This window comes from Sinohyriopsis cumingii, chromosome 3 (assembly GCF_028554795.1).
Source record: "Sinohyriopsis cumingii isolate HCF-2022 chromosome 3, ASM2855479v2, whole genome shotgun sequence".
NCBI classification, from domain to species: Eukaryota; Metazoa; Mollusca; class Bivalvia; order Unionida; family Unionidae; genus Sinohyriopsis; species Sinohyriopsis cumingii.
In genome coordinates this window covers 138,794,526-138,819,546 of record NC_142963.1, presented here as the reverse complement: position 1 = coordinate 138,819,546, position 25,021 = coordinate 138,794,526, and the positions used below count along the sequence as shown (strand labels likewise).

Sequence of the window (25,021 nt, the reverse complement as noted above, 5' to 3'; positions counted from 1 at the left end):
TTAAAGAAATGTCACTTGTATTTTAAGTAATCAACACATAATCGCATTTAATTCGCCGACACGCATGAAAATAATCTTTGAAAAGCCAGTTGTTCAGAGTGTCAGACTGCCCGAGGCTAACTTAGAACCTTGGCTTCAGCAAATCCTTATGCAAATTAGAGATTGCCGGAACCCAATTTGAGCTTGTCCCGGCAGTCTGGCAATTGTATTTGTAAAAGTGAAAATATATGACTTACCTTGAACACTTAATTTTGCGACTGGCGAGGCTTGTGCCGTTCGGAAAAACGTTGCCGCATTTAGTGATTGGGCATTTCCTATATGTAAGGAAAAAAATTACAATAAAACAACTGACAACATTAGCAATAAAAAATATGTACTCTTTTTTATGTACAGTACTAGTTCTTTGACGATACTTACCTAAAGAAGAACTTGATTTCATGTCGTCCTGAAACGATGCTGAGTAATTCACATTCCTAGTTGCCTCGCCTTGAGTGTCTGGCTTCGTCACAACCATGGACGTTAGGGGAGTAACAAACTTATACTGAAATATATATAAGTTGACCCAGTTAGGGATCTCGTTCATCTTTTCCGTTAGGTTCATAACAAATATATTTTGTACGGTGATGTTTGATCCGTAGAATGGGTTGCTGATAATCTGATTCTGCTGATTATTGTATGCTCATTTTTTCCCCCGTTAACTTTACACTGTCGGAATCGTTCAGTATTCCCCGATACTGAACGCGCGCGACAATACACATACAGCATTCACGTGAATAAAGGAACTACTTTCTATTGTAAACAAACAATGACGCAGACACCAGCACTTTTGATTTGTAAACAAATCATATACACTCGCGTAAGAAGCTCTTTACATTGTGGTTATTTAAATTTGTTTCTGAATGAACTAAAACATGTTTCGTGGACTGCAAAAAAAAAAAACAAACAGCTGTTTTGGCACATTCCGCGTTGATACAATGTTACGGATTTAGGCTAGCTACATTATATAAAAGACGGACGATTATGTCCTTACAAATAACATACAAGTGACAAAGAATATACTGTATTCTTTATCTTGGTGATAAGAATGGCAAAATAAAATATACTTACAGTTTTACATCCTGAATTTCCTCAAAATGTTTTTTCTTAATTCTGCAAATCCGAATTACATGAGCCATGTCATAGGTTTTCAATCTGGATTACACATTTTGAAAGTGTGCTGTAATTTCGATGATAAGTGCAATTGCATCCTTCTTACTGTACTCAAAATGAAATACACATTAAATTCCATTGCGTCTTTTTAAAAATTGCAATTGAAAGACTTCATATTTTCCCACGTTATGATTTCAAACATTCAATGACAGAATCAGAAACACATTGGCAGACGTAAACACGCTTCTCCCGCGCCACTTCAATCCGATGTATTTTATGTATAATTTGCACAGATGAATCCAGTCCAAAATCACAAACCTTCGTCGAATCGAAACAAAATACCAAAATATATTCACTCAGATCAAATGGAAAAGTCGTTGCAATGCGCATTCATTCACAATATGACTGCAAATTTCAATTTTAACTAGACACGCCATTTTCTTTCGAAAGTTATGTCGAGCGCGCGACTAAGTTTAAATTTATCTGGGCGGTGTTATGTGCGCATTAATAATGATGTCATTTTGTAATGTCAAATCTGCGCTTGTGTATTTGGTCTGGAATACGGCATTCATTCATTTACGTTGTTTCTTGCAGTGTATTTTGTTTATATAATTAAACCTTAGGTAGAATAAAAAAAAGTGAGCATATAATAAAAAGGTTACTGCATTTCTATGGGAAAATATGAACTCGTTTTGTCGGAAGGATATACTGCACTCATAAGTTCGTGCAGCATTCATTCCGAAAACTCGTTCCTATTTTCCCATACAAATGCAGTAACCTATAAATATTACACGTTTGAGAACTCGATATACTACAGTCTGTTGCTGTGCAGTTGGAATTTTCTTTGTTGTGGGGGTGGGGGTTGACAGGATCATTACTTTGGTGGCCGGTGTTGCTCAGGTAATTATAGTACGTCTGATTGTTATTTTTCACTAACGTTTGAGTAGCTGTTTATAGACTGTACGTTTTTGTGGCCTGAAATTTGCATGATATCAGTTGGGGGAATGTTTTTGTGTCTTAATTTCTGAATTAAGTACTGTCGGCTACTTCTGTTTGTTAATTTCTTTCTTTCTGTAATGTTTGCCTTTTCTTTCATTTTTTATTTTTATTATAAGGTGACAATCAATGGAGCTGACGATGCTTGTTAAGCTGTTCGGTTCAAACTCAGATCCATCTTTTCTCCTAACACTGAGTATAAAACCAGCCAGGTGCTGATCCAATTCAGATGGGTGTATCTTGCGTAAATTTCTGAATTCATTTTTTGACTGCAAGAATTATGTCACTAGCCTTACATCAAAAAGTGTCTTTTTTAAAGTGTTTGCATTCTGTTTACTTTCTATAAATTTCAGTATATCATCAGGATCATGGTGTACAAATCTGTCTTCCCTAACACAATGATCATTTTCATTTACAAATGTCTCAGCCATGTCTCTTTCAAACTCTCCAATTAACTCGCAGTTTAGTAGATTAAATGTTGCTTCATCATCTTGCTCCATATCTGATGGCATTGTTTTCTTTTTTCCACAGAGATGCAGTGTTTGATTTTTGCCAGAGGGAGATACTGGAATAATCAATGTTGACAGAGATGACAGCAGACCACACAGGGTGGAGCTCAATAATATTTATTTCCTGGATTGAGTATGGTTGGGTTTTTTTTGTATAAAATTGTTAGTTTCTATAAAAATATTTTACAAGAAAATCATTTTCTTGTTATTTTTTCATTTTTAAATGTAATATTACAAGAAATTCATATCCATGTTTAGAGAGTATAATAGCTATAAAAACATCTTCATTATGCGTATTCATACGCCATGGGCAAATCACAATTTGATATACCAATACTATTGGTATATGAAGTTGTTTTATACCAACACTTCAAAGGCCATGTTATTTTTAATGTATGTGGTATAAATAATTATATATATATATATATATATATATATATATATATATATATATATATATATATATATATATATATGTACAATGACAGTTAAGCATACAGTGAGACACGTATACAGATTGAGAGACAAACTGATAGATTAATGTAGTGATTTATTGATTGATTTCCAATGTATAAAAATACTGAATCTTATCTATGCAATTTTGTCGTGAAATTCAGCCCACCCCCCACCCCAAATACCAGTGAATAGGTTGATATGTACGGAGAACAAGGTCAGTTAATCATGGCATGCAAATTCTAAATCCATGTGGTTTCACTTTGTGTTTTGGAAAGAGGAACGACCTCCCGCATCAAAGGCGTACGCTCTAACTACTAGAACACCGGTTGTCAAGAAAGAGGAACGACCTCCTGCATCCAAGGCGTACGCTCTAACTACTAGAACACCGGTCGTCAAGAAAAGTATTACATTAACTGAATTTGTTTAAAAATTTGCTTTGGTTTTTAAAAAAAATTATTTTTTATCTCTATCTCGAGCATCAAGTCTCCACAGCTTAGTAATTTTTTTAATTTAAACCACTTCTTGATGTCATTGGGAGCAGGTCTACTCTTAAAACACTTCATGTCATTGGGAGCAGGTCTACTCTTAAAACACTTCATGATGTAATTGTGAGCAGGTCTACTTTTAAACCGCTTCATGATGTCATTGGGAGCAGGTCTACTCTTAAACCACTTCTTGATGTCAATGGGAGCAGGTCTACTCTTAAAACACTTCATGATGTCTTTGGGAGCAGGTCTACTCTTAAAACACTTCATGATGTCATTGGGAGCAGGTCTACTTTTAAAACACTTCCTGCTGTTATTCGGAGCAGGTCTACGTTTAAGCAAATTTGTATTTTACTAATAGCGGAGAAGAATAGACAAATCCAATATTCGACATCTATTTATAATATCAAGTGAACAGATAAAGACCCAAATATGCCTTAATATAGTATACTAACGCATCAAATCAGAATCCAAGCTGATCTTTCTGTCGATAGCATCAAGCGAACAAAATATACCCAGATTTGCCTTCACATATTTTACTCACAGTTCAGATCATATCAGAGCTTACGCTGTTTCTTCTATCTATAATCAAGCAAACAGCTTCTATCTATAATCAAGCAAACAGCTTAGACCGCAGATCTGCTGCTACACAATATACTGGAAGGTCGGTTATCGGTCTACATTGATCGTTCTATCTGGAAGGCCAGATCAGAGTTAAAGCTCATCCTTCTATGCAACTGTAGAATCATATCATGCAGATCACATCCCACCAAAGTCTACGCTGATCAACCGATCTATAATTTTACGAGTAGACTCATGCAGAGAGTCTACGCTGATCCACCGATCTATAATTTCAAGAGTAGACTCAGATCATGCAGAGTCTACGCTGATTCTTCGATCTATAATTTCAAGAGTAGACTCCGATCCCATCATGCAGATTAAATTAAACCAGAGTCTACGCTGATCTTTCGATCTTTAATTTCAAGCGCGTAGGCACGGGCCTTCCGGTAAATATTGTACTGACAATTCAGACCTGAGCACGCTGATCCTTGAAACTAAAATTACCAGCGAACAGTTTAGATCAAGATCTCCTAGCATATACTCTACTGACAAATCAGGTCAGCGTCAACGCTGATCTTTCTATCTACAATTATAATGTATATGCATTTAGAAGCGAATAATACTCTAGTACGAACTGTATTCGAATACATTAACTCACCTTCAAGGACAGTGCCAATGCTGACGCTTTAAGAGACTTTTTTTCTGCAGCATCATCTGCTGCATTCAGCTTGTCCACAATCTGCTTGATGGTTAAATACGCCCATACTTTTTCTGTGATATTTTCAATGGAAGCCAAAGTCGTCATGTTTATAAAGTCTCCAAACTCCAGAACAGCAGAATTAAAGTTCAAAACTGTGCTGCCCTCTATGCTGTTACCTATAACTTTTAAGGGAACGGTTTTTGTTTCCTCTTCTGACGTTTTCCCTGCCACAACCATCTCTGAACCATCGAAGTAGTGTCTGAAATGGTTTTCTGTAACAGTAGTGTTATCAACGGATCCTTCTAGATACTGGAATGATAAATCAGTCATCAGAGCGGCCGATATTTCCTCGTAAAAGCCCGTTATTTGTAAGATAGAATCCGATGCTTCGTAAATTTTTCGTGCGACTCCGTAGTTTCGTGAAGATATATTTTTCAGAAGATTATAATCAGCGTCTTCGCCAAAGGCAAGAGTAAAAATTGGAATGAGTCCCTTTTGGTTTTCTTTTTTAATATTTTCCAAAATTATCTCGGAATTAGTTTCACCCACTGTTGCATCGCCGTCCGTGAGAAAGACAATCATCGGAGTTCGGAACTTAGATTTTTCTAACGAAAATAAATGCTTGATGCCTTCCAACAAAGCCTCGTTGATGTTAGTGCCTGAAAAAAAAAAAAAAAAATATATATATATATATATATATATATATATATATATATATATATACACACACACACGTTGCTCATGTGTCATGCTCATCCGAATACGAACCGTATAATAAAGCCAAATGTGTCGGCGCATAATGGCACAGCAGATCGGGGTTTATATGGTCCGTTCTATTTATTATATCACGAGAACAGCGTAGAACCTGAACTGCCGGTGTATTTGGCGACGGCAGTTTTTGGTCTACTCTCTTCCTGAATGGCTACACGTTAAGCATTGGCAAATACAGTATCTAAAACCACAAGACGTTTCTGCTTTGATGAACAAAAAGGAGGGAAATTAGTTATTTAAATCCATGACTTTACTGCTACGTCATCATTGGCATTCAACCAATAAAATCATTTATTTTATTTACTCAAGTTGGGGACAGACTCGATTTTGACTCCTTGCATCTTTGACTTTGATGATAAAGAAAATCCTTCATGCCTACCTTTTTTATTGTAGAATTAAATATCTACTTCGAACAGTATGTTGAAATTTATCCCCATAATATTCGAATAACAATTTTAAGAAATTCCTGGATAACAAAATGTTAGGCCAGATGGAGGATAAAACTCGAGCAAAACTAATATTTTCATATACAAGAGATGGGAGGAAGGGTTTGGCCCAATTTAGTCCGTATGTTCAAATTAAGGAAACGTATAATGTTAATGTATAACTCGCTTTGTACACTACTAATTATTGTCCCCTTATGGGTTAGAGGTTAGGGGTTTTAGAGCAACCCCAGTCTGCCCTAAGAGTCGACTAACAGATGCAACTTTTGGGAATGCGGACATTATATTTTACGGATTTTAAACTTTTTTGCCTTTATCTTTTCTTGTATGCCTTTTGAGTATTATTAGTAGCATTGGGTATTATTAGTAGTAAACGAAATACCGCTCCAAGGCCAGTTGAGATTCTTTACGCCTTTCCAGAATTATATTTGTTTTGCGTTTTCGCACCTGTTTAGGGCTTTCGGCTTTGGTTCAGCCAAAATAATCCGAGTTCCACTCGTACGGTGCCATTTAATAAAATCAACAAAATCATGTCATGTCGGGTCAGAGGGAATAATCCTTCAGCCCGCCTTGTGTAGGTACCTACATCGTGCTGCCCACCCGGTTACCATGGTGTCCAAATATTCAGACTTTCAAAGTTTGTTGAACTCTCTTTTTGGTAACGAGAACGTCATAGCCCTAACGTCGTATCGATTGATGAGTTCTATACTGGTGTGGAAAAAAATGGTTATAAGCTACTCGTATTGCGGTAGCCACGTTGGCTTATCGTGTTGGCGATTTATTGATGCTTTACAGGTAGCCAGTTCGACGAAGCCTTAGAAAGGGCCGCAATACCAGCTGCCGAACCTATTCATATTCTCAGAGGGGGCGAAACCAAAGTTTTTTAATTTGACGTTGGCGGATGTCCTCAGCGAGTTAGTTGAAAAGGGATACAATGTTGCTTTTAAAGATATACTCGCTTACGAGCCCACATTGATGTTTGTACGGATAGTGTCTTACAACATTAATGCATACGGACGGTAGTTCATACGGATAGTGTCGTACGACATTAATGCATACGGTAGTTCATACTGATAGTGTCTTATGACATTAATGCATACGGTAGTACATACGGATAGTGTCGTACGACATTAATGCGTACGGTAGTTCATACGGATAGTGTCGAACGACACTAATGCATACGGTAGTTCATACGGATAGTGTCTTACGACATTAATGCATACGGTAGTTCATAAGGATAATGTCTTACGACATTGATGGTCAGCGCCAAATTTGTAATCGCGTACGAAGGACCGTCGAGGCTCGTTGGGTTTGTTGTTTAATAAACTTGAGGATGGCTATGGTTTCCAAAAGAGTTAAAGGCTGATGTTTTTGCATAAAACGCAGAACGTTTGCTGGCAGAAGGACCCTTCACGTAGGCACCGCGAAAACTGCTTTGGTCGCACGCAGTGTATCTGTCCAAAGCCCTCTGAGCCAACAGGTACAACTTACAAACGTGAGCTGCTGCCGCAGTCAGTGACATTATCATTTGTGTTAATGTAATATAGGTATATAAAACAGGAGTGCCAGGGGAACCAGCATCAGCGGGCCTTCATATATCTTTGGCAAATTCTGATGCAAACAACAACACCCCGACAATGCTTATCAGAGTCGACCAGCGAGTGCAGCATCGCACTGATTAAATGGACGCGCTCCCCAGGTTCGGTAAGCAGTATTGAGACCCGTTCTGTAATGTCGCTGTACAACAATATAAAGCCTGAAGCGCTCAACTTTATCGTCGTTGTGACTGATTGAAAATTATAGTAGCCGTCTGGCAGAGTGACGAGGTATCAAGAAACTGGCATCATAACAGCCGAAACGGCTGTTGCCCAAGTTATGAGATCGTGTGCGACCCCTTTCGGTTGGAAAACGCACGAACCGCTACTCAAAAGTCCGTAAAGCCGTGTATAATTGGTCTCCAAAGCTGTGTTGTAACTAAAACTTTCTCTAAAGGTCTCCTTTCTGCTACCTAATATAATGACAAATCAACGTCAGAAAGCACTTGGTCGAGATGGTCTATGGTGGACATGTGGTAGATGTGGTCCATGGTGTACATGCGGTAGATGTGGTCCATGGTGGACATACGGCAGATGTGGTCCATGGTGTACATGCGGTCGATGTGGTCCATGGTGTACATGCGGTCGATGTGGTCCATGGTGAACATGCGGTCGATGTGGTCCATGGTGTACATGCGGTAGATGTGGTCCATGGTGAACATGCGGTCGATGTGGTCCATGGTGTAAATGCGGTCGACGTGGTCCATGGTGTACATGCGGTCGATGTGGTCCATGGTGAACATGCGGTCGATGTGGTCCATGGTGTACATGCGGCAGATGTGGTCGATGGTGTACATGCGGCCGATGTAGTCTATGGTGTACATGCGGCCGATGTGGTCCATGGTGGACATGCGGTCGATATAGTTCATGGTGAACATGCGGCAGATGTGGTCCATGGTGGACATGCGGTCGATGTGGTCCATGGTGGACATGCGGTCGATGTGTTCCATGGTGTACATGCGGTTGATGTGGTCCATGGTGTACATGCGGTAGATGTGGTCCATGGTGTACATGCAGTCGATGTGGTCCATGGTGTACATGCGGTAGATGTGGTTCATGGTGTACATGCGGTAGATGTGGTTCATGGTATACACGCGGTAGATGTGGTTCATGGTGGACATGCGGTAGATGTGGTCCATGGTGGACATGCGCACTGGATTTGTTTGGCTTCAAGATCTCTTGTTGTTTGTTCCGTCACAAATCTTTCCTGACGACAAATAATTGTAAATGTTCGAAGAATCGTACTTTTGCAAAGTCGACATTTTTTAAAGGTAAATCTGCTGCAGTTAACCTACATGAACGATATTTTAGGCGCCGTAAGGTTAAAAAAGACATTATGGACATCAAAATCTCCATACACTAGCGGCCATCTTATTGAATTCACCCTCAAAAAGTGGCACCAAACTGCTCTGTCCACTGACCTGCCATTGGCGGATCGACGGCTAGTGAAGCAACATCGCCATCTGTAGTATCCGCAACGACGCCACCGCCAAATCCTCTTTTCCGGTCACCAATCAGAGCATACAAAAATCTTGCCAATCTCATCGACTGACTCTAAATGACAGGTGTCTGAGCATCACAAAGAAGATACCTTCACAAGGCGAACAAAAAAAGGAAAATAATTCTGTCCGGCCCAGCACTGGCTGGCGGGGAAAGTTTTTTTTTTAGAGACGCCGGAATATATTGGCCGAGTCTACGCCTAGATACCTAAAAACAACTTCTCGCAAAAATTGTAACTAGTCTGTGGGCGATACTTCTACTATTACTATATTTAAACTTACTCAGTATTATAAAGGAAGAACTGTGCTGACGTACTTATAAACCATGTGCGTGCGTACGTACGTATGTACCTACCTACATACATACGCCCTTTGTATATACCTCCACTCTTAGGTGGGGTATAGATTTTTGTGATTACTTGTTTGATTATGGGATGTCGATATTGGGAATATAGTCCTCATTCCAAGTAATTGGCCAATTGCTAAAAGCAAACGCCACAGAGTGCAGTGTTGATGAGATTTCATGACGGCATGGTTTATTTTTGTAGTGAGTTCAGGTCAGAGCCGCTTATGTGGGTGTTTAGCCAAGTAGTTCCTATTAAAATCAAATTGTGTTGATTGGTTGTGTATCTCGATGTGAAGGATTCGTGATAGGGGCTGATAATTTGTACAAGAAATAATTAATAAGGGATTGCTCCATTATCTGGAGACGCCTTTTATTGTTGCTATGATGGCAAATATGGTTTAGAGTTAAAGTCGAGATGAAGCTTAAAATCATGATTTGACTGTTCTAGGGACAGCATAGGAAAATAGTTCCCTGTATTTGGTGTATGAGTTGTATTTATATTTTCACGGCGTGATGTACGGAAATGTAATAAGGAGAAACCACGCAGTTGTGAGGTTGTCTTGCCAATGTGTAGTTGTGATATTTGTGGTCATGCATTGATTGGAGGAAAATCATTTATAGCCTAGACGTGTTGGAGTTTCCAGTGAACAACGGTCGTTGACGATAAGTCCTTGAAAATCAGCGGAACAAGTTACACACACACACACACACACACACACACACACACACACACACACACACACACCAATTATCACTTTGTCCATCGGATTGGTTGTAGTCTACAATATACGGTACCATCAACCAGTTAGACTCAATTAAGCCAGTTTTCAATGCAATTACTACATAGTGTGATGTCAGAGGAAAATAATCGTTACCGCCATTTGCACTTCTTCCAGTAATAAAAGCCTTTGCCTCCAAGATATTTTCTTTTGTGCAGTTGACCACTTCATTTCTCCAAAGGTTAGTGTCTGTACTAAAGGTCATGATATTCATACGGTCACCCTCTTGAAGGTCAGAAAGAATGGTGGTCATTGCCTCTTTGACTTGGTCCATCTTCCTTCCAGACATGGAACCGCTTTCGTCCACAATAAATAGGACATCTTTTGGAAATGGTTTGAATCCAGACGGAGCGAAGAAATGTACAAAGTATCCATTGACCACCTTTAAAATATTAAAATAGAAACTCTTACAATTTGACTTTGGTATTATCATTGTAGTACTATTGTTTGAGATAGAGCGTAGATTGTCCTCTGATCTGTCACTACGCTGTTATGGTATGTTCGTTTCGGTGGTTGTTGAGCAACACACTGCCTCGCTTGAAAATCTGTTTAAGGACAAAAGGGCAAGCTTAACAGTGAAAGGGAGTTGCTAAAACTATTTGATAAGAACGATTTAAAGGTTTCTTCATCTTAAGCTCAGTATTGAAGGTGTATCAAACCATTATGTCCTAATGCACCACTCAAGTCTATAAAGAATGCATGATTTCTTGTGCAGTATAACATATGTTCTAGCCGGATTCGATGTTACGTTTTTGACCTCAACATGCACGAGTGAAGCCTTTTCCATTAGTTCTAATTTTACTAGGTTTTTGACATTTTCAAAAAGTGATGTTCCACTTTTTTCTTTATCAGTGTGATTTCTTTGCGGAATTTAAAATCGAAAATATTTTTACTGATTTTGTTTCTCCGTAACACGATGTCAAGTCTGTGGATCGTTATTGAGTCTTGCTTTGAAAGCGGATGGCTTCAGATGTAGCGCGGTTCACGATAGACTCCGACAGGAGATGAAAACCATATTTAATGCTGATGTATAATTGTATTTGCTAATTTTGTTCTTTGCTCGCCATCAGTCAGATCAAAAACCAGACCCTAACGCTACATCAAACTATTATGTAAAGATCTGAAACTGTAACAACGGAGGTCATGACCTTATGACCTTTCAATTGACCTATCAAAATGTAGTTGTCTAATTTAAAACTGAGAACAGATATCACTCCATCTCGCGGAAAACAAAATCCGAAGCCTATCGAACCAACTGTGTATAAAACTGAAATTTAATTGGTTGCAAAATCTGTAAATATCACGTGATTATCTGAAAAAGACTATCAATGCGATTGCTTTAGAACATAACAATGAGCATCATAATGGGGTATGGATATGACTTTAATCAGACTGACTCACCATTTACATTTATCACTTTTGCAAATAGAACATCATGCAATGGATCCTCTTCAACGTAACTTCTGTTGGCATGGCAACTAACGTATTAAAACGCTGCCAGCTTGTCCTAAACAATGTCTTCAGGGTCTACGATCAAACCTCACAATGGCCTCATATCCAATAATTTTCGTGATAATAAAAACTAAAATAAAATAAAAATCTTTTCTTCTCATACTTTCTAAAATGAAAATAAAATGTCAAACTGTGAAGTAAAAAGCATTAAATCCAAGATATTGTATACTGACCAGTATTTCTCCGGCATCGCGTGACCTTTTTATATCGTATTCGACCACAAATTGTCCCGATATACCATTTTGGTCATTGTCTATCTGTTGCCTTATGGTGGGAGCAAACTGAATGAACGCCGTATTAGGAGAAGGTCTTGTGATCAAAACGAGGTTATTGGTAGCTGAAATGAAAACGTAATGGATGAACACACTTAAAAGATACACGTAACTGACGAACACACTTAAAAGATACACGTAATTGACGAACACATTTAAACGGTGTACGTAATGGATGAACACACTGAAACGGTACACGTAATGGATGAACACAATGAAACGGTACACGTAATTGACGAACGCACTTAAACGGTACACGTAATGGATGAACACACTGAAACGGTACACGTAACTGACGAACACACTTAAACGGTACACGTAATTGACGAACACATTTAAACGGTACACGTAATCTATGAACAAACTGAAACGGTACACGTAATGGAAGAACACACTTAAACGGTACACATAATGGATGAACACAAATAAACAGCAAACGTAATGTATGAACACACATAAACGGTACAAGTAATGGATGAACACACTGAAACGGTAAACGTAATGGATGAACACGCTTAAACGGTACACATAATGGATGAACACAATGAAACGGTAAACGTAAGATGAAAACACTGAAACGGTAAACGTAAGATGAAAACACGGAAATGGTAAACGTAAGATGAAAACACGGAAACGGTAAATGTTAAGATGAAAACACGGAAACAGTAAACGTAGTGGATGAAAACATTGAAACGGTAAACGTAATGGATGAACACACAAACGGTAAACACAACTGATGAAAAAAACACTGAAACGGTAAACGTAATGGATAAACACAGTCACACTGTACGTTATAGAAATTCTTTTATAACACATAGCTGAATTCAATTCGCTTTGGCGGATTTGCTTCTGAAATGGAGGTTACTCGGGAAATATGATACTAATTAAAAGTTACATGTATGAAGGTGTCGAAAGCTTGCACATTATAGACACTATGTTGCATTAGAAAAAGAAACAATATGTTGTGTCAACAATAAAACTTCCATAAAAACTGAAATTAGTATGTACTAATTGTATTACTGATATGAACTTCTAAAACATTTTTCTGTCAAATGTTAATTTCAATTACACTCTTCATTTTCCACATTATTATTAACTTTAAAAAGTCGCGTTTATTCGAACGTCTTCCGTGTCTCTGATAATGAGAATATATTGTATCTTTTAAATCAATTCTGAAACTATATTGTGTCTATGCTGATTTTAAAAAGGCGTATTTTTAATACCAGATGTTTTTTCTTCACTTGGCCAGGCAAAAAAGAAAGACTTAATTCGGAATGTGTTTGATACAGAACAGACAATTGTTTCTGAAACAGAAACCGGGAACGCGTTCCAGTAAACGGAGACTTTATTAAATTCATATTTTGTTACGAAATCAATTATCAAATTGATGAAAATTCACACAATTATCCGAGATAAAGATACGTAAAAAGCTAATGCTACAACTGAGTATACCCAGACCCATACACTCCACACAATTGTATTAACCTGTTCACATGAAGACCCACCCACTCCACTAGCCTTTGCACATCCAGACTCACCCACTCCACATAATTATACTTAGACCCATCGACTCCACACAATTATACTAGCCTTTTCACACCAAGACCTATCCACTCCACACAATTATACTGGTCTTTGCACACACCCAGCCACACCTTTCCACATAATTATACTAACCTCTGCACACACAGACCCACCCACTCCACATAATTATACTAGCTTTTGCACACCCAGACCCATCCACTCCACATAATTATACTAGCTTTGCACACCCAGACTCACCCACTCCACATAATTATACTAGCCATTGCACACCCAGACTCACCAACTCCACACAATTATACTAGCCTTTGCACACCTAGATCCACCTACTTCACATAATTCATTTGCCTTTGCACCCCCAGACTCACAAGTATCACTTAAATCATAATATCATTGCACGCCCAGATTCACCAGCCACACACATTCATACAGGTAAAGACACATCAAGCCTCATCCACTCTATATAATCAGACTAATACATGCACACCCAGACTCACCTATTCCACACACAATCATACTAGCCCATGAACACCCATACCCCCCCCACACACACACACACGTACGCACAAACATACAACATTACCCTGGATGATTGATTATCATTCATTTGAGGTATCATGAAGTATGAATAATGAACAGAATAAAACATTTGAATATTACAAGAGAAAAAAAAAAGAAAACTATAATACGTTACCTATTCCTTTGATTTCATTAATATCATTTCTGAGCGCAGGTACACGGACTACAGAAATATTTCTTGATTCCTGAATGTGGATTCGAACACTCATATCCTGCACCGGTTGACCCGGATCGATGTAAACCACGTGGTGATACATGCCTCGTTTTCGTCTCAAAAGTTCCTGGTACGTCAAGTTGAAGGTCACCTCACTCTTGGCGGCAACGTTGACTTGGATGTCAAATTTATTGGTTTCTCTCGGCCTCCATTTGGTTAATTAATGAATTAATTTAATATTTATTTGAAATGAGCAAAATAAAGAGATGGTCACTAAACAAAATGATTCTTTTTTCTGCAAAATGGCCTTAGGACACGAATATGTGTACGACAAAAACAACAACAACAAAATAATAATAATAATAATAATAATAATAATAATAATATGGACTTAATCTTTAAAAGCTCTATGTGTATTAGACAACACATGAAAACATAATCAACGACAAGATACAAAAACAAGCAACATAAAACTGCGAAACAAAAACATGCTGATAATAATTAAGGAAGTAAAACATTAAGGTTTTAAGTCTGTAGTCGAAATAGGTGATTTTTTTTTTAAGAGCACTCTTGAATTAGATCACAGTGTCGTTGTGTCTAAGATCGTTATTTCGTTCCACGTAGCTGGGCCCTAGTACGCCAACGAACGTTGTCCCTATGACTTCGTTTTGACAGTGGGAACAATGAGAATACGAGTGTTGGAAAAAGAACGTAAGTTTCTAGATGTGATATAGATTTGGGTGAAGTCAGATGGGTATTTTGGACTGCAGCCAGCCAACAAAATGTATTATAGTGAGCAGATTTTGTATTTGATTCTAAATCGAACGGGTAGCCAGTGAAGGTTACAACACTGGGGCGGGGGGGGGGGGGGGGGGGGCTCAGTTCATAATATTATAAGGATAATCCGAGCAGCTGAGTTTTAAACTTTCGAATGTTTCTTTAGCAGATACTGGTACAAGCCCAGTCTTGAACATACTAAGGAACAAAGGAGTGTTTTAGTGGCATCAACCGAAATAAAACTGCGAATGGAGCTGATGCGTCTCAGCTTCAAATGGGTCGCCTTGAATATGTTCATGAGAGTGTAATGAGCGTGTAATGACGAGAGTGACTTTTTGAATTAAATATTGTCATTGTTGGTATGTATTATTTGCGGTAAACGATGTGAAAGAGAAAGTAGCTTCGTGGTGATCAGGATGGTTTCAGTTTTATCATCATTCATCTGCAGCTTGTCATCCATGATTTCACATCTAACACACGCCACATTGCAGCTTGAATGGTAGCCTCAGCTTTAGTTGGGCAGCCAAATTTGTATATTTGAGTGTGGTCAGTGTACAATTGGTGAGACACCGGATGTCGATATATGACACTTGAGAGCGGCTGAGTGTACAAAATGAAGAGAAAGTAGCAGCGAACATAGCCTTGTGGAACACCAAAAGAAAAATGGGCTCGAATGTTTTCCATTTATGGACACAATTTCTGTCATATTGACAAAGTAGGACATAGTAACACTGTATCGTGAATACCAAATACATGCTGGAGAGACTGAAGTAATACATCATGGGCGAGTACTGTAATATTTCCATTATCCAAGCAGCGAGAAGGCCGTTAATTACTCTCAGAAAGGATTTTTGTACTATGGCGAGGGTGATACATTGATACATGGATTGCTATGGCGAGGGTGATACATTGATACATGGATTGCTATGGCGGGGGTGATACATGGATTGCTATGGCGAGGGTGATAAATAGATACATGGATTGCTATGGCGAGGGTGATACATCGATACATGGATTGTACATTGCTATAATAAAAAAAATTACTGTGTGAATTCAGATGAGATAAGTTAGGATAAAACAACTTTTTTTCTAAGATGTTGATATGGATGGGAGGTTTAAAAAAAAGGCTGGTAGTTCTTTAAATCAGTAAGGTCAAGCGTTGGTTTTTTCAACAGGAGCTTTACAATGACAGTTTTTAAAACTGATGGGAATTCCCCAAATGATTGATAATGTCGGTTAGTGAAGGTAATATTGAATCTAAGCACCCACGCAACAGTCGTGTCAGAATCGGATCGAGTTCACGTGACTTTTGGGCGCTCGTCATCACAATTGTATGTACCAAATCCTGTTGAAATGATGTTAAAGGTTGCCGTTGATATTCTGTATCACAACTATATAGTGATTGATCAGTCAATTGAAACTGTGTTGTCAAGCTTATCTCTAATGGAGTGTACTTTGTCACGGAATAAATACGTAAACAGGTCCAAAAGGCTGAGTGAGAGAAGGTCGTTGGAAGTGGTGTACATGTATTCCTTGACATTAATTTGTTAGTAATCTCGAAGAGCTCATTGCAGCTGGAACTTTCAGTGATGTTAGTACTGCATTAAGATAATTAAGCATGCATTAACTATATTTGTGACATCCTTCTTAGCAGCTTCATAGGTCTACTCAAGAACAGTGAGGCTGGTGGAAAGTCGAATCATCTTATGCCTTACGTCGTTCTCTTTTAGCAGTTCCAAGCTGGTCCCTAACACTACTATACCATGGAAAACGTTTTTGAAATGATGTTCTGCACTTGATTGCTGGGGCATGTTTGTCAACCGTTAAACGCAAGCACGTATAACGTTGTACTGCTGCATGAGGTTAAGTTTTCTTGTATGTCAAGCAATAGATGAGTTATATTTATTTGGTTTGGATTATTTTTTTAACGTAGCTTTAACGATTTTTCAGTCATATCGCTACGATGTCTGCAGTGTGGCCGTTTATAGCGACGTCTAGCACTGGGGCATCATGCCGCAGACATGTATCATGATGTCCCACCCAGTCACATTATCCTGACTCCAGGCCGACCAGTCCTAACACTAACCTCTTAATCTGAGCTCCAAGCGAGGCAGTTGTAAGTACCATTTTTGTTTAAGTCTTTGGTATGACTCAGCCAGGATTGAACCCACGCCCTCCGGCATCCGAAGCGGATGCTCTAACCGCTAGGCCACCGGAGCGGTCAGTTCTATTTATCATACGCAGGTTTCTCTTAGTAGCAAGCATAGGTGGGGGAGGGGTAGGGACTAATAGAGTGCGATAGCATATGACGCAGAGGTGATCCGATGCAAGTTCGTGGGATACCAATAAAGACTGTAGAATACTATCATCAGGTCTATGAAGAATCCAGTCTAAAATGTGACTACGTTTATGGGTGGGTGGGTGGCTAACTGAGTGTTTGAGGTTGAAAATATGAATGGAACCTAAGAGTTGTTATGTGTATGGGTTTCCAGGACAGTGAAATCTCCAATAATAATATGATTGCCACCTATGGAATTGTGAATAAGGTTTGGATCAGTTAGAATTAGGTGTGGTCGAAAATGAAAGTTGTACTGTGGTTACGACGTTGGATTATGGAGTTCTTTGCGATGACAGCAGCTTCATCTCCGCGTTGAGTGGAGTGTGAATAACTTGATGGAGTAACTAGAGCGTGTTAGATACGCATATCATCGCCTGATTATTTTAGCCATGTTTCTGTTAGGAAAAATACATCCATATCCTGACCTTTGATAAATTAACTATTTATGTGCGCCTTTCCGGTGGTCCTGATGATTGGGCGTTGAATAATACAACGCTCAGCAGTTGCTCAGATTTCAAGGTTGACGATTTAAGAGGAATTTGATTAAAGTTATCCAGATTAAAGGTCGAATTTGCTGTGAAATAAAGGGCGAGAGAGAAATGGCTTTAATTCTTCTCCCTGTTCTACATCAGTATGCTTTGAAACAATGTTTACATTCAAGTAACAATGAATTTTGTCTCAGGTATAGTGCACAATGTATTACTGAGTGCCAAGGAGTGGTTATTAATGCAATTAATGCGGGTCCTTTGTAAAACAAACGGGTTGATTAACGAGTATAACGTGACGGCGTCCTGTTCAAGACAAAAGACCGTTCTATCAGTGAGACAAAACGACTGAGAAAAAATTATAATTCTCTTTTCCAACACAAAAAAATGAAGAAACACATTCAAACAGAACAGCCAATGCATGATGAAATCACAAATCAAGACGAATACTGAAAACAAACACATATGAAAAAGGGCACAACAATTCCCGTGTAGATGCCTCAAGCATGTTAAGCTATGGCGACCATTTTGAATTGAATAACATCCTCGCTTTAATTTTTTTCTCTCCATAGTTTTTGTTTCTTTCTTTTTATTTCTTTCATATGAAATGGTGATCTGATTCATATTCTACAATCTTCCTTAAAACAGCAGAAATTTGTATCTGATTTTTTTTATATACATTCCAATGGCTGCTGAAAATTCGTTTACAACAGCATGAAAAAGTTACTGAGAGTCTTTAACTAATAAAATGGCCACAACAGATATAAGATCTGCAACATGGTGGAAATGTTGCGAATAAATTATGAATAACGCAGTGAAAATATCGAAGCGCAAGGAAGCAATCAACCTAACGGTCGGATGCGGCATTTGTCAATCAAATATCGCGTAACAAACATCCCAATCAGCTCACTCTAATCATCCTCGTACGTTAGTAGTGAATAGGGATACCCTACGGACAATGGGAATTAGCATTACAGAACCCCTTGGGACAATCTACGGACAATGGAAATTTAACATGGCGAAAAATCGTGGGACAATCTACGGACAAGGGGAATTTAACATGGGAATAAATCGTGGGACAATCTACGGACAAGGGGAATTTAACATGGGAATAAATCGTGGGACAATCTACGGACAAGGGGAATTTAACATGGGATTTTTTAAAATTTTTTTAAAAAAAGGGGTAGGCAATTCAAAGACTATCTCTTTTCGAGAAATATGGCTGGCCCTGAAAAGGGCCTTTGGGTTTATGTTAATGTATTCATAAACATAAATGGCACCGCATTGGTCTTCTTCTTCTCCTTAGGCTGCGTCTTACTGTTGGTCCGTACATCAGCACTCTTTTCAGGCATCCTTGTCTTTCGACGTAGATCCTACGTATCCACAGGCTGGTGTTGGTCCTGTGGACAACGGTCCACTTCGATCGGACATACATAAGCAAGTCTGTCCGAAACATCATGGAAGACACAAGGGTGGATGACTCAACTGTAGTCCACATCTTGAAGCGACGAGAATAGGTGAATCAATGCAGTGAACGGCGCTTATTTATAGGGACAGGAGGGATTGAAACGGATTGAGTTCATTCACCAATCCGAAAACGCGTTACAGAATTCAGTCAGCCCGCATCCAATCCGAAGAGAGCAGTCTGTGACGTCACGTAGTCAATATAGATTCGCTAACGCTTGTGTGCAGTCAATCTATGCGACAGTGATTCAACATGACGGAAACTCAGAAAACGATCCATTGGGCTGCACCAGCAGGGGAGACTGCCCAAGGGAACTCGGACTTACTTTCAGAAGAAGTGAATTGGGATTTTGTGGATTTTCTCTCCTCGCAAGAATTTGTTCCGGAACCTTCGTTAGCTTCTTCATTACCGCAAGTGGAGAATTTTAGACAGAGACAGAAAGAAGAATTGGAGAAATTTATGCAACGACAAAAGGAAGCGGAACAAGCTTTTCTCCTACAGCAACAGCAACAAGAAGAAGAGGTAAGAAAAAAACAACAGCAGCAACAGCAAGAAGAAGAAGTAGCAGCAAAGAAACAAGAGGGTGAAAATCAAACGGCCACGGTACTGTTGGACATTTTAGCGGAGTTAAGAAGTCTGAAACAAATGTATCAGACTTCTTTATCACGACCGAAGAGAATACGACCTTCCCGAGCTAAACACGTCAACCCTGTGACTAAGCCTACCGTACCACCCTTAGTGATTTCAACCCAATCATTATCAACATTACGCAGTCCAGAAGTAGGCCTTGGCCGTGGCAAAGGCATAAGGCAGTTAAAGTTGATTGCTTAAACTCACCCCTGCACCATAAAGAAAAAAAGGCCCTTTTCAGGGCCACCCACATATCTCGAAAAGAAATACAATTTCAATTTGCCAATAACTCAAAAAAAACTCACCCATGTTACCCTTTTAATACGTGTCTTTGTATGAGTGCGTGAGTGTAGCTTCTTATTTTAAAATCACAACTCAAAGACACTTACCTTATATCATTCATTTATTCTTTTCTCCATTTTTTACAATCCAATTCACAATTTATAACACAACACTTTAATTTAAAGTTCATTGACTTCTTCTGTCTCCTTGTTTAGTCTCTCTGTTTTTTGAATTTCTTCACTGTCACACTCTTTTCCTCTTCTTCCTCCTCACTGTCTTCCCTTCCTCTTTTCTTCTCCTGTTTCTTTTTCTTCACCTGTCTGCTTTCTTCCTCTGAAGAATTCCTCTCTTCTTCTGAAGAATCCCTCTCTTCTTCTGAAGAATCCTTCTTTTCTTCTGACTCCTCTTGTTTCTTTTTTGGGCAATCTGGAGACCAATGTCCTTTTTCTTTACAATAATAACAGGTATCTTGACTTTTGTCTTTTTTATCCCCTGTTTTTTTTCTTTTTTGACGGTCTGGACACTCTGAAGACCAATGCCCTTTCTTCTGACAGATATAGCAAGTATCTTGACTTTTATCTCTAAAGGAAGGAGAGTAGTCCGTAGGCTGGTCTGAAGAGAATTTTCTAATGACCCCTCGCAAAGCTCTGACGAAACGTTCCATCTGGTCAGTCTCTTCCATCGTTGTGTTCGGCTTGAGAGTGAAATGAATAGTGAAAGGACAAGACACACATCCTTTTATATACGCTGGTCTGCTATGACTATAAAGTAGTTTATGGTGTTTGAACTTGAGTCATTTGACTTTTTGCTTTCAAGATGAAACGATCCCATTCATTCGAGAAGAAAGAAGAAGAAAGTAAGAGGCAGAAACGTGATCTATCGCCTCGTACCAGGGCTGAAATCTTGGCACAAATTCATGCCAGTGATTTTGAAGAGGACATGAGTGAACCAGAATCCGAACCCTCTAAACCAAGTTCACCACCCTTAGTCAACCCTGAAAAGTACTATTCCATTCGAGAGACGGAAAAGCGCTCCTCTAGAAAATTTAGAACCACGGCTTACAAATACACGGTGAAGTTTAAAGATTTCAAGGCTGAAGTGCCGTTAGAGAAAGCAGAAGTGTTCATCACCGAGGTGTGGGATTCTTTGCTCACTTCACTCAAGCAGCAATGTCAACCCAAAGAAGACGATCGCTTGAGACTTTCCATACAACACGACGGTTTGAAATCCCCTGTTTGGATCGAGTTTAGCACCCCTGCAGAATTGACTGCTTCCAAAGTCATGGACAAGATTCAACACGTGCAACAATCTAATGACCAGTTTGACATCACCGATGGAAAAGCCACACTGGACATGACCCACGTCTCTCCTCCTCAAGGGACTGGACGCAAAAAGATGTTATTGGTAGACGACCTTCGCAACACCAAAACAAGTCTCGTCCGAATTAACAACCCTCAAGACCAGATGTGTTTAGCTCGTGCCATCGTGGTGGGACGAACCTATGCCAACAAGAACGACACGGTAGAATGGAAAAGAACCTGGGACACTATTCAACGTTCCGACCGAGCCAAACAACGAAACGAAGCAGAACTCCTGTTACAACAAGCCGGATTGCCCAAAGACACACCCTGCGGCATTCCTGAGATGCAAAAATTGCAAGATGTCCTAGCTCCACGATACACCTTGAAAGTGCACCCTCAAGAAATGCGCGGACCTCTATTGTTTCGAGGCCAAGATTTTAAGGACGGAAAATACATTCATGTTTATCATCACGATGACCATTTCGATACGATTACCAGTATCACCGGATTTCTGGGATACGGTTATTACTGTGAGAAATGTGACCATGGTTATAATAATCGAGAGCAACACAAACATTGTGGATCGAAATGCTCAGGATGTTTGGCCTCTTCACCCTGTCTGAGCGAAGAACCAGTGCCTTGTTCCACTTGTCTGCGCACGTTTGTCAGCCCTACCTGTTACCAACAACATCTGAAAACGCAAGGTTCACAGAAGAAATGTGCTTGTCAACTCCTGAGATTGTGCCCTACGTGTGAACAAGTCATATGTACCAATGCTGCCAAGGCACACGTATGTCGAGGAAAGAAAAAATGTCACGTTTGTCACCACATCGTGGACTTGGAACACCAATGCTACGTGCAAAAATACCAACCCCCACCAGAGAAAGAGGACGGTCACAAGAAGAAAGGCAATTTCATCTTTTTCGATTTCGAATGCATGCAAGAGACCGGCATTCACATTCCTAATTTCTGCGTGGCTCATCGAGCGTGCGAGAAGTGCATTCAAGAACCTATCTTCAGTCATTGCCCTCACTGTAGCAAGATACCCGGAGGGCGTGAAAAAATCTTTCGGGGACCAAACACGTTAGCCGATTTTGCCCAATGGGTCTTAGACCCCGTCGACAAGACGTGGAGCCAAGAGGACATCGAACGTTACGGAGATTGTCATCGTCATGCCACGGTGATGGCTCACAATTTCTCCGGATACGATGGACAGTTTCTTTTGAGGTACTATACGGAACAAGGCACCGAGCGTCCTAAAGTGACTTTGAACGGAGCCAAAATCATTTTCATGCAAGTGGGACAAGTACAGTTTAAAGATTCGATGAGTTATTTGGCCATGCCTTTGAGTCGAATGCCTAAAACGTTTGGAATGACAGAAATGGCTAAAGGGTACTTTCCACACTTTTTCAATACGGAAGCCAATCAACATGCCGTTCTACCCCATTTGCCTGAGGCTCACTATTACGACCCCGACAACATGCGTACCGAACAACGAGAAGCTTTCTACGCTTGGTACCAGATTCACGCCTCGGACCCTTTCGACTTTCAGGAAGAAATGCTAAAGTATTGTCGTTCCGACGTGGACATTTTACGGCGTTGCTGTGGAAAATTTCGAGAACTGTTCATGGAACACGGAGGGGTCGATCCTTTGAAAGAAGCTTGCACCATTGCCAAAGCGTGTTCCTTAGTGTACCGCCAACGATTCATGCCTGAAAATACCGTGGCTGTCATCAGTCCTCAAACGACCCACTATGTCAAGCGTCAATACTCGGTCAAAGCCCTACGTTGGTTACATTACTTGTGCGACAAGGAAGACAAATGGATTCAGCATGCCCGCAACGGAGGAGGCGAAAAGACCATTGGAACGTATTCGGTTGATGGCTGGGACTTAGAAAACCCCAAGATCGTGTACGAGTTTAACGGTTGCTTATTTCACGGATGTCCCGTCTGTTACCCTGACCGTGGCACTAAAAATCAGTTTTTGCAACGAACCATGGAAGACTTGTACCAGGACACTTGTCAGCGACGCCTAAAGTTAGAACAGCAAGGATACCAAGTGGTGGAAATGTGGGAACACGAGTACGATCACCGTATGAAAACCGATCCCGAGTTTAAACGCCTCGTGGAAAGTTACCAGTTCATGGACCCGCTGAACCCGAGGGATAGTTTGTACGGAGGAAGGACCAATGCCACCTGTTTGCTGTACCAAGCCGACGAAAAGAAAGGAGAAGAAATCAAATACTTGGACGTGTGTTCGCTGTATCCCTACGTGTGTAAATATTGTCGCTTTCCTGTAGGGCACCCGCAATTGCTGACGGAACACATCGACCTGAAAAACATTCGACAATACGAAGGCTTGATCAAGTGCAAAGTTTTGCCTCCCACGAACCTCTACCATCCCGTCTTACCTCACCATTGTCAAGGCAAACTGATGTTTCCCTTGTGCCGTACTTGTGCCGAAACGTGCAACCAAGACCAGCCTTGTCATCACAGCCAGGAAGAACGGGCCTTGACGGGAACCTGGGTCAGCGTAGAATTGTTCAAAGCTCTGGACATGGGATACGAACTGTTAGAAGTATACGAGATTTGCCACTTTCCCAAGACACAACAGTACCGCAAGGGTGATCCCAGTCAGAAAGGCATTTTCGCAGACTACGTGGATGCCTTTTTGAAACTGAAGCAAGAAGCCAGCGGCTATCCTTCCTGGTGTCACACTCCCGAAGACCAAATAAAATTCAAAGAGAAATACCTGGAACAAGAAGGCATCACTTTAGACCACATCGATAAAAACGAAGGCAGGCGATCGTTTGCCAAAGTGATGTTAAATTGCTTGTGGGGTAAAATGGCACAACGACCGTGTTTACCCAAGACGGAATATTTGACAGAACCTTCCCGCTACTTCCAGATGATTCACGACAAAACCAAATACATGAAACACGTGGACGTCGTTCGAGAGAATTTGATCTTGGTCAATTACGAAGAAGATCTGGACTTTGTACAAGACGACCCTTTTGGAAATGTCATCATTGCGGCTTACGTGACAGCCCATGCTCGCTTAAAATTGTACGAAGCTTTAGAACTGTTAGAAGAACGCGTCCTGTACTTTGACACGGACAGTTGCATTTACATCCATCACCCGATTCAACATCACCCTGACATCGAAGGAGACCGTTTAGGAGCCTGGACAGACGAGCATCCCGACGACAAGATTCTAAGTTTCGTCAGTGGCGGTCCCAAAAATTATGGCTACGAATACCGGGACAAACAAGGAGAAGTGCACACGACGTGCAAAGTGAAAGGACTGACTCTGAATTATCGTACCAGTCGAGTGGTCAATTTTGGGGTATTGAAAGAAGCCTTGCAATCGGGAGAGGATGGAAACTTTAAAGTGA

At 40.0% G+C, this 25,021-nt stretch overlaps 1 protein-coding gene across 2 annotated transcripts in view; it reads right to left on the bottom strand.

Annotated features, from left to right (window-relative positions):
* Positions 1 to 25,021, bottom strand: part of LOC149803949 (inter-alpha-trypsin inhibitor heavy chain H3-like) — a 115,370-nt gene that overhangs the window by 34,636 nt on the left and 55,713 nt on the right. For both annotated transcript variants that reach the window (XM_089953768.1, XM_089953767.1), the window contains exons 4-9: positions 14,310 to 14,554; positions 11,975 to 12,138; positions 10,386 to 10,671; positions 4,815 to 5,515; positions 418 to 541; positions 237 to 314 (exon numbers count right to left, since the gene is read on the bottom strand). In XM_089953768.1, the coding sequence (XP_089809894.1) occupies positions 237 to 314; positions 418 to 541; positions 4,815 to 5,515; positions 10,386 to 10,671; positions 11,975 to 12,138; positions 14,310 to 14,554 (1,598 nt within the window). The remainder of the gene's footprint in view (positions 1 to 236; positions 315 to 417; positions 542 to 4,814; positions 5,516 to 10,385; positions 10,672 to 11,974; positions 12,139 to 14,309; positions 14,555 to 25,021) is intronic.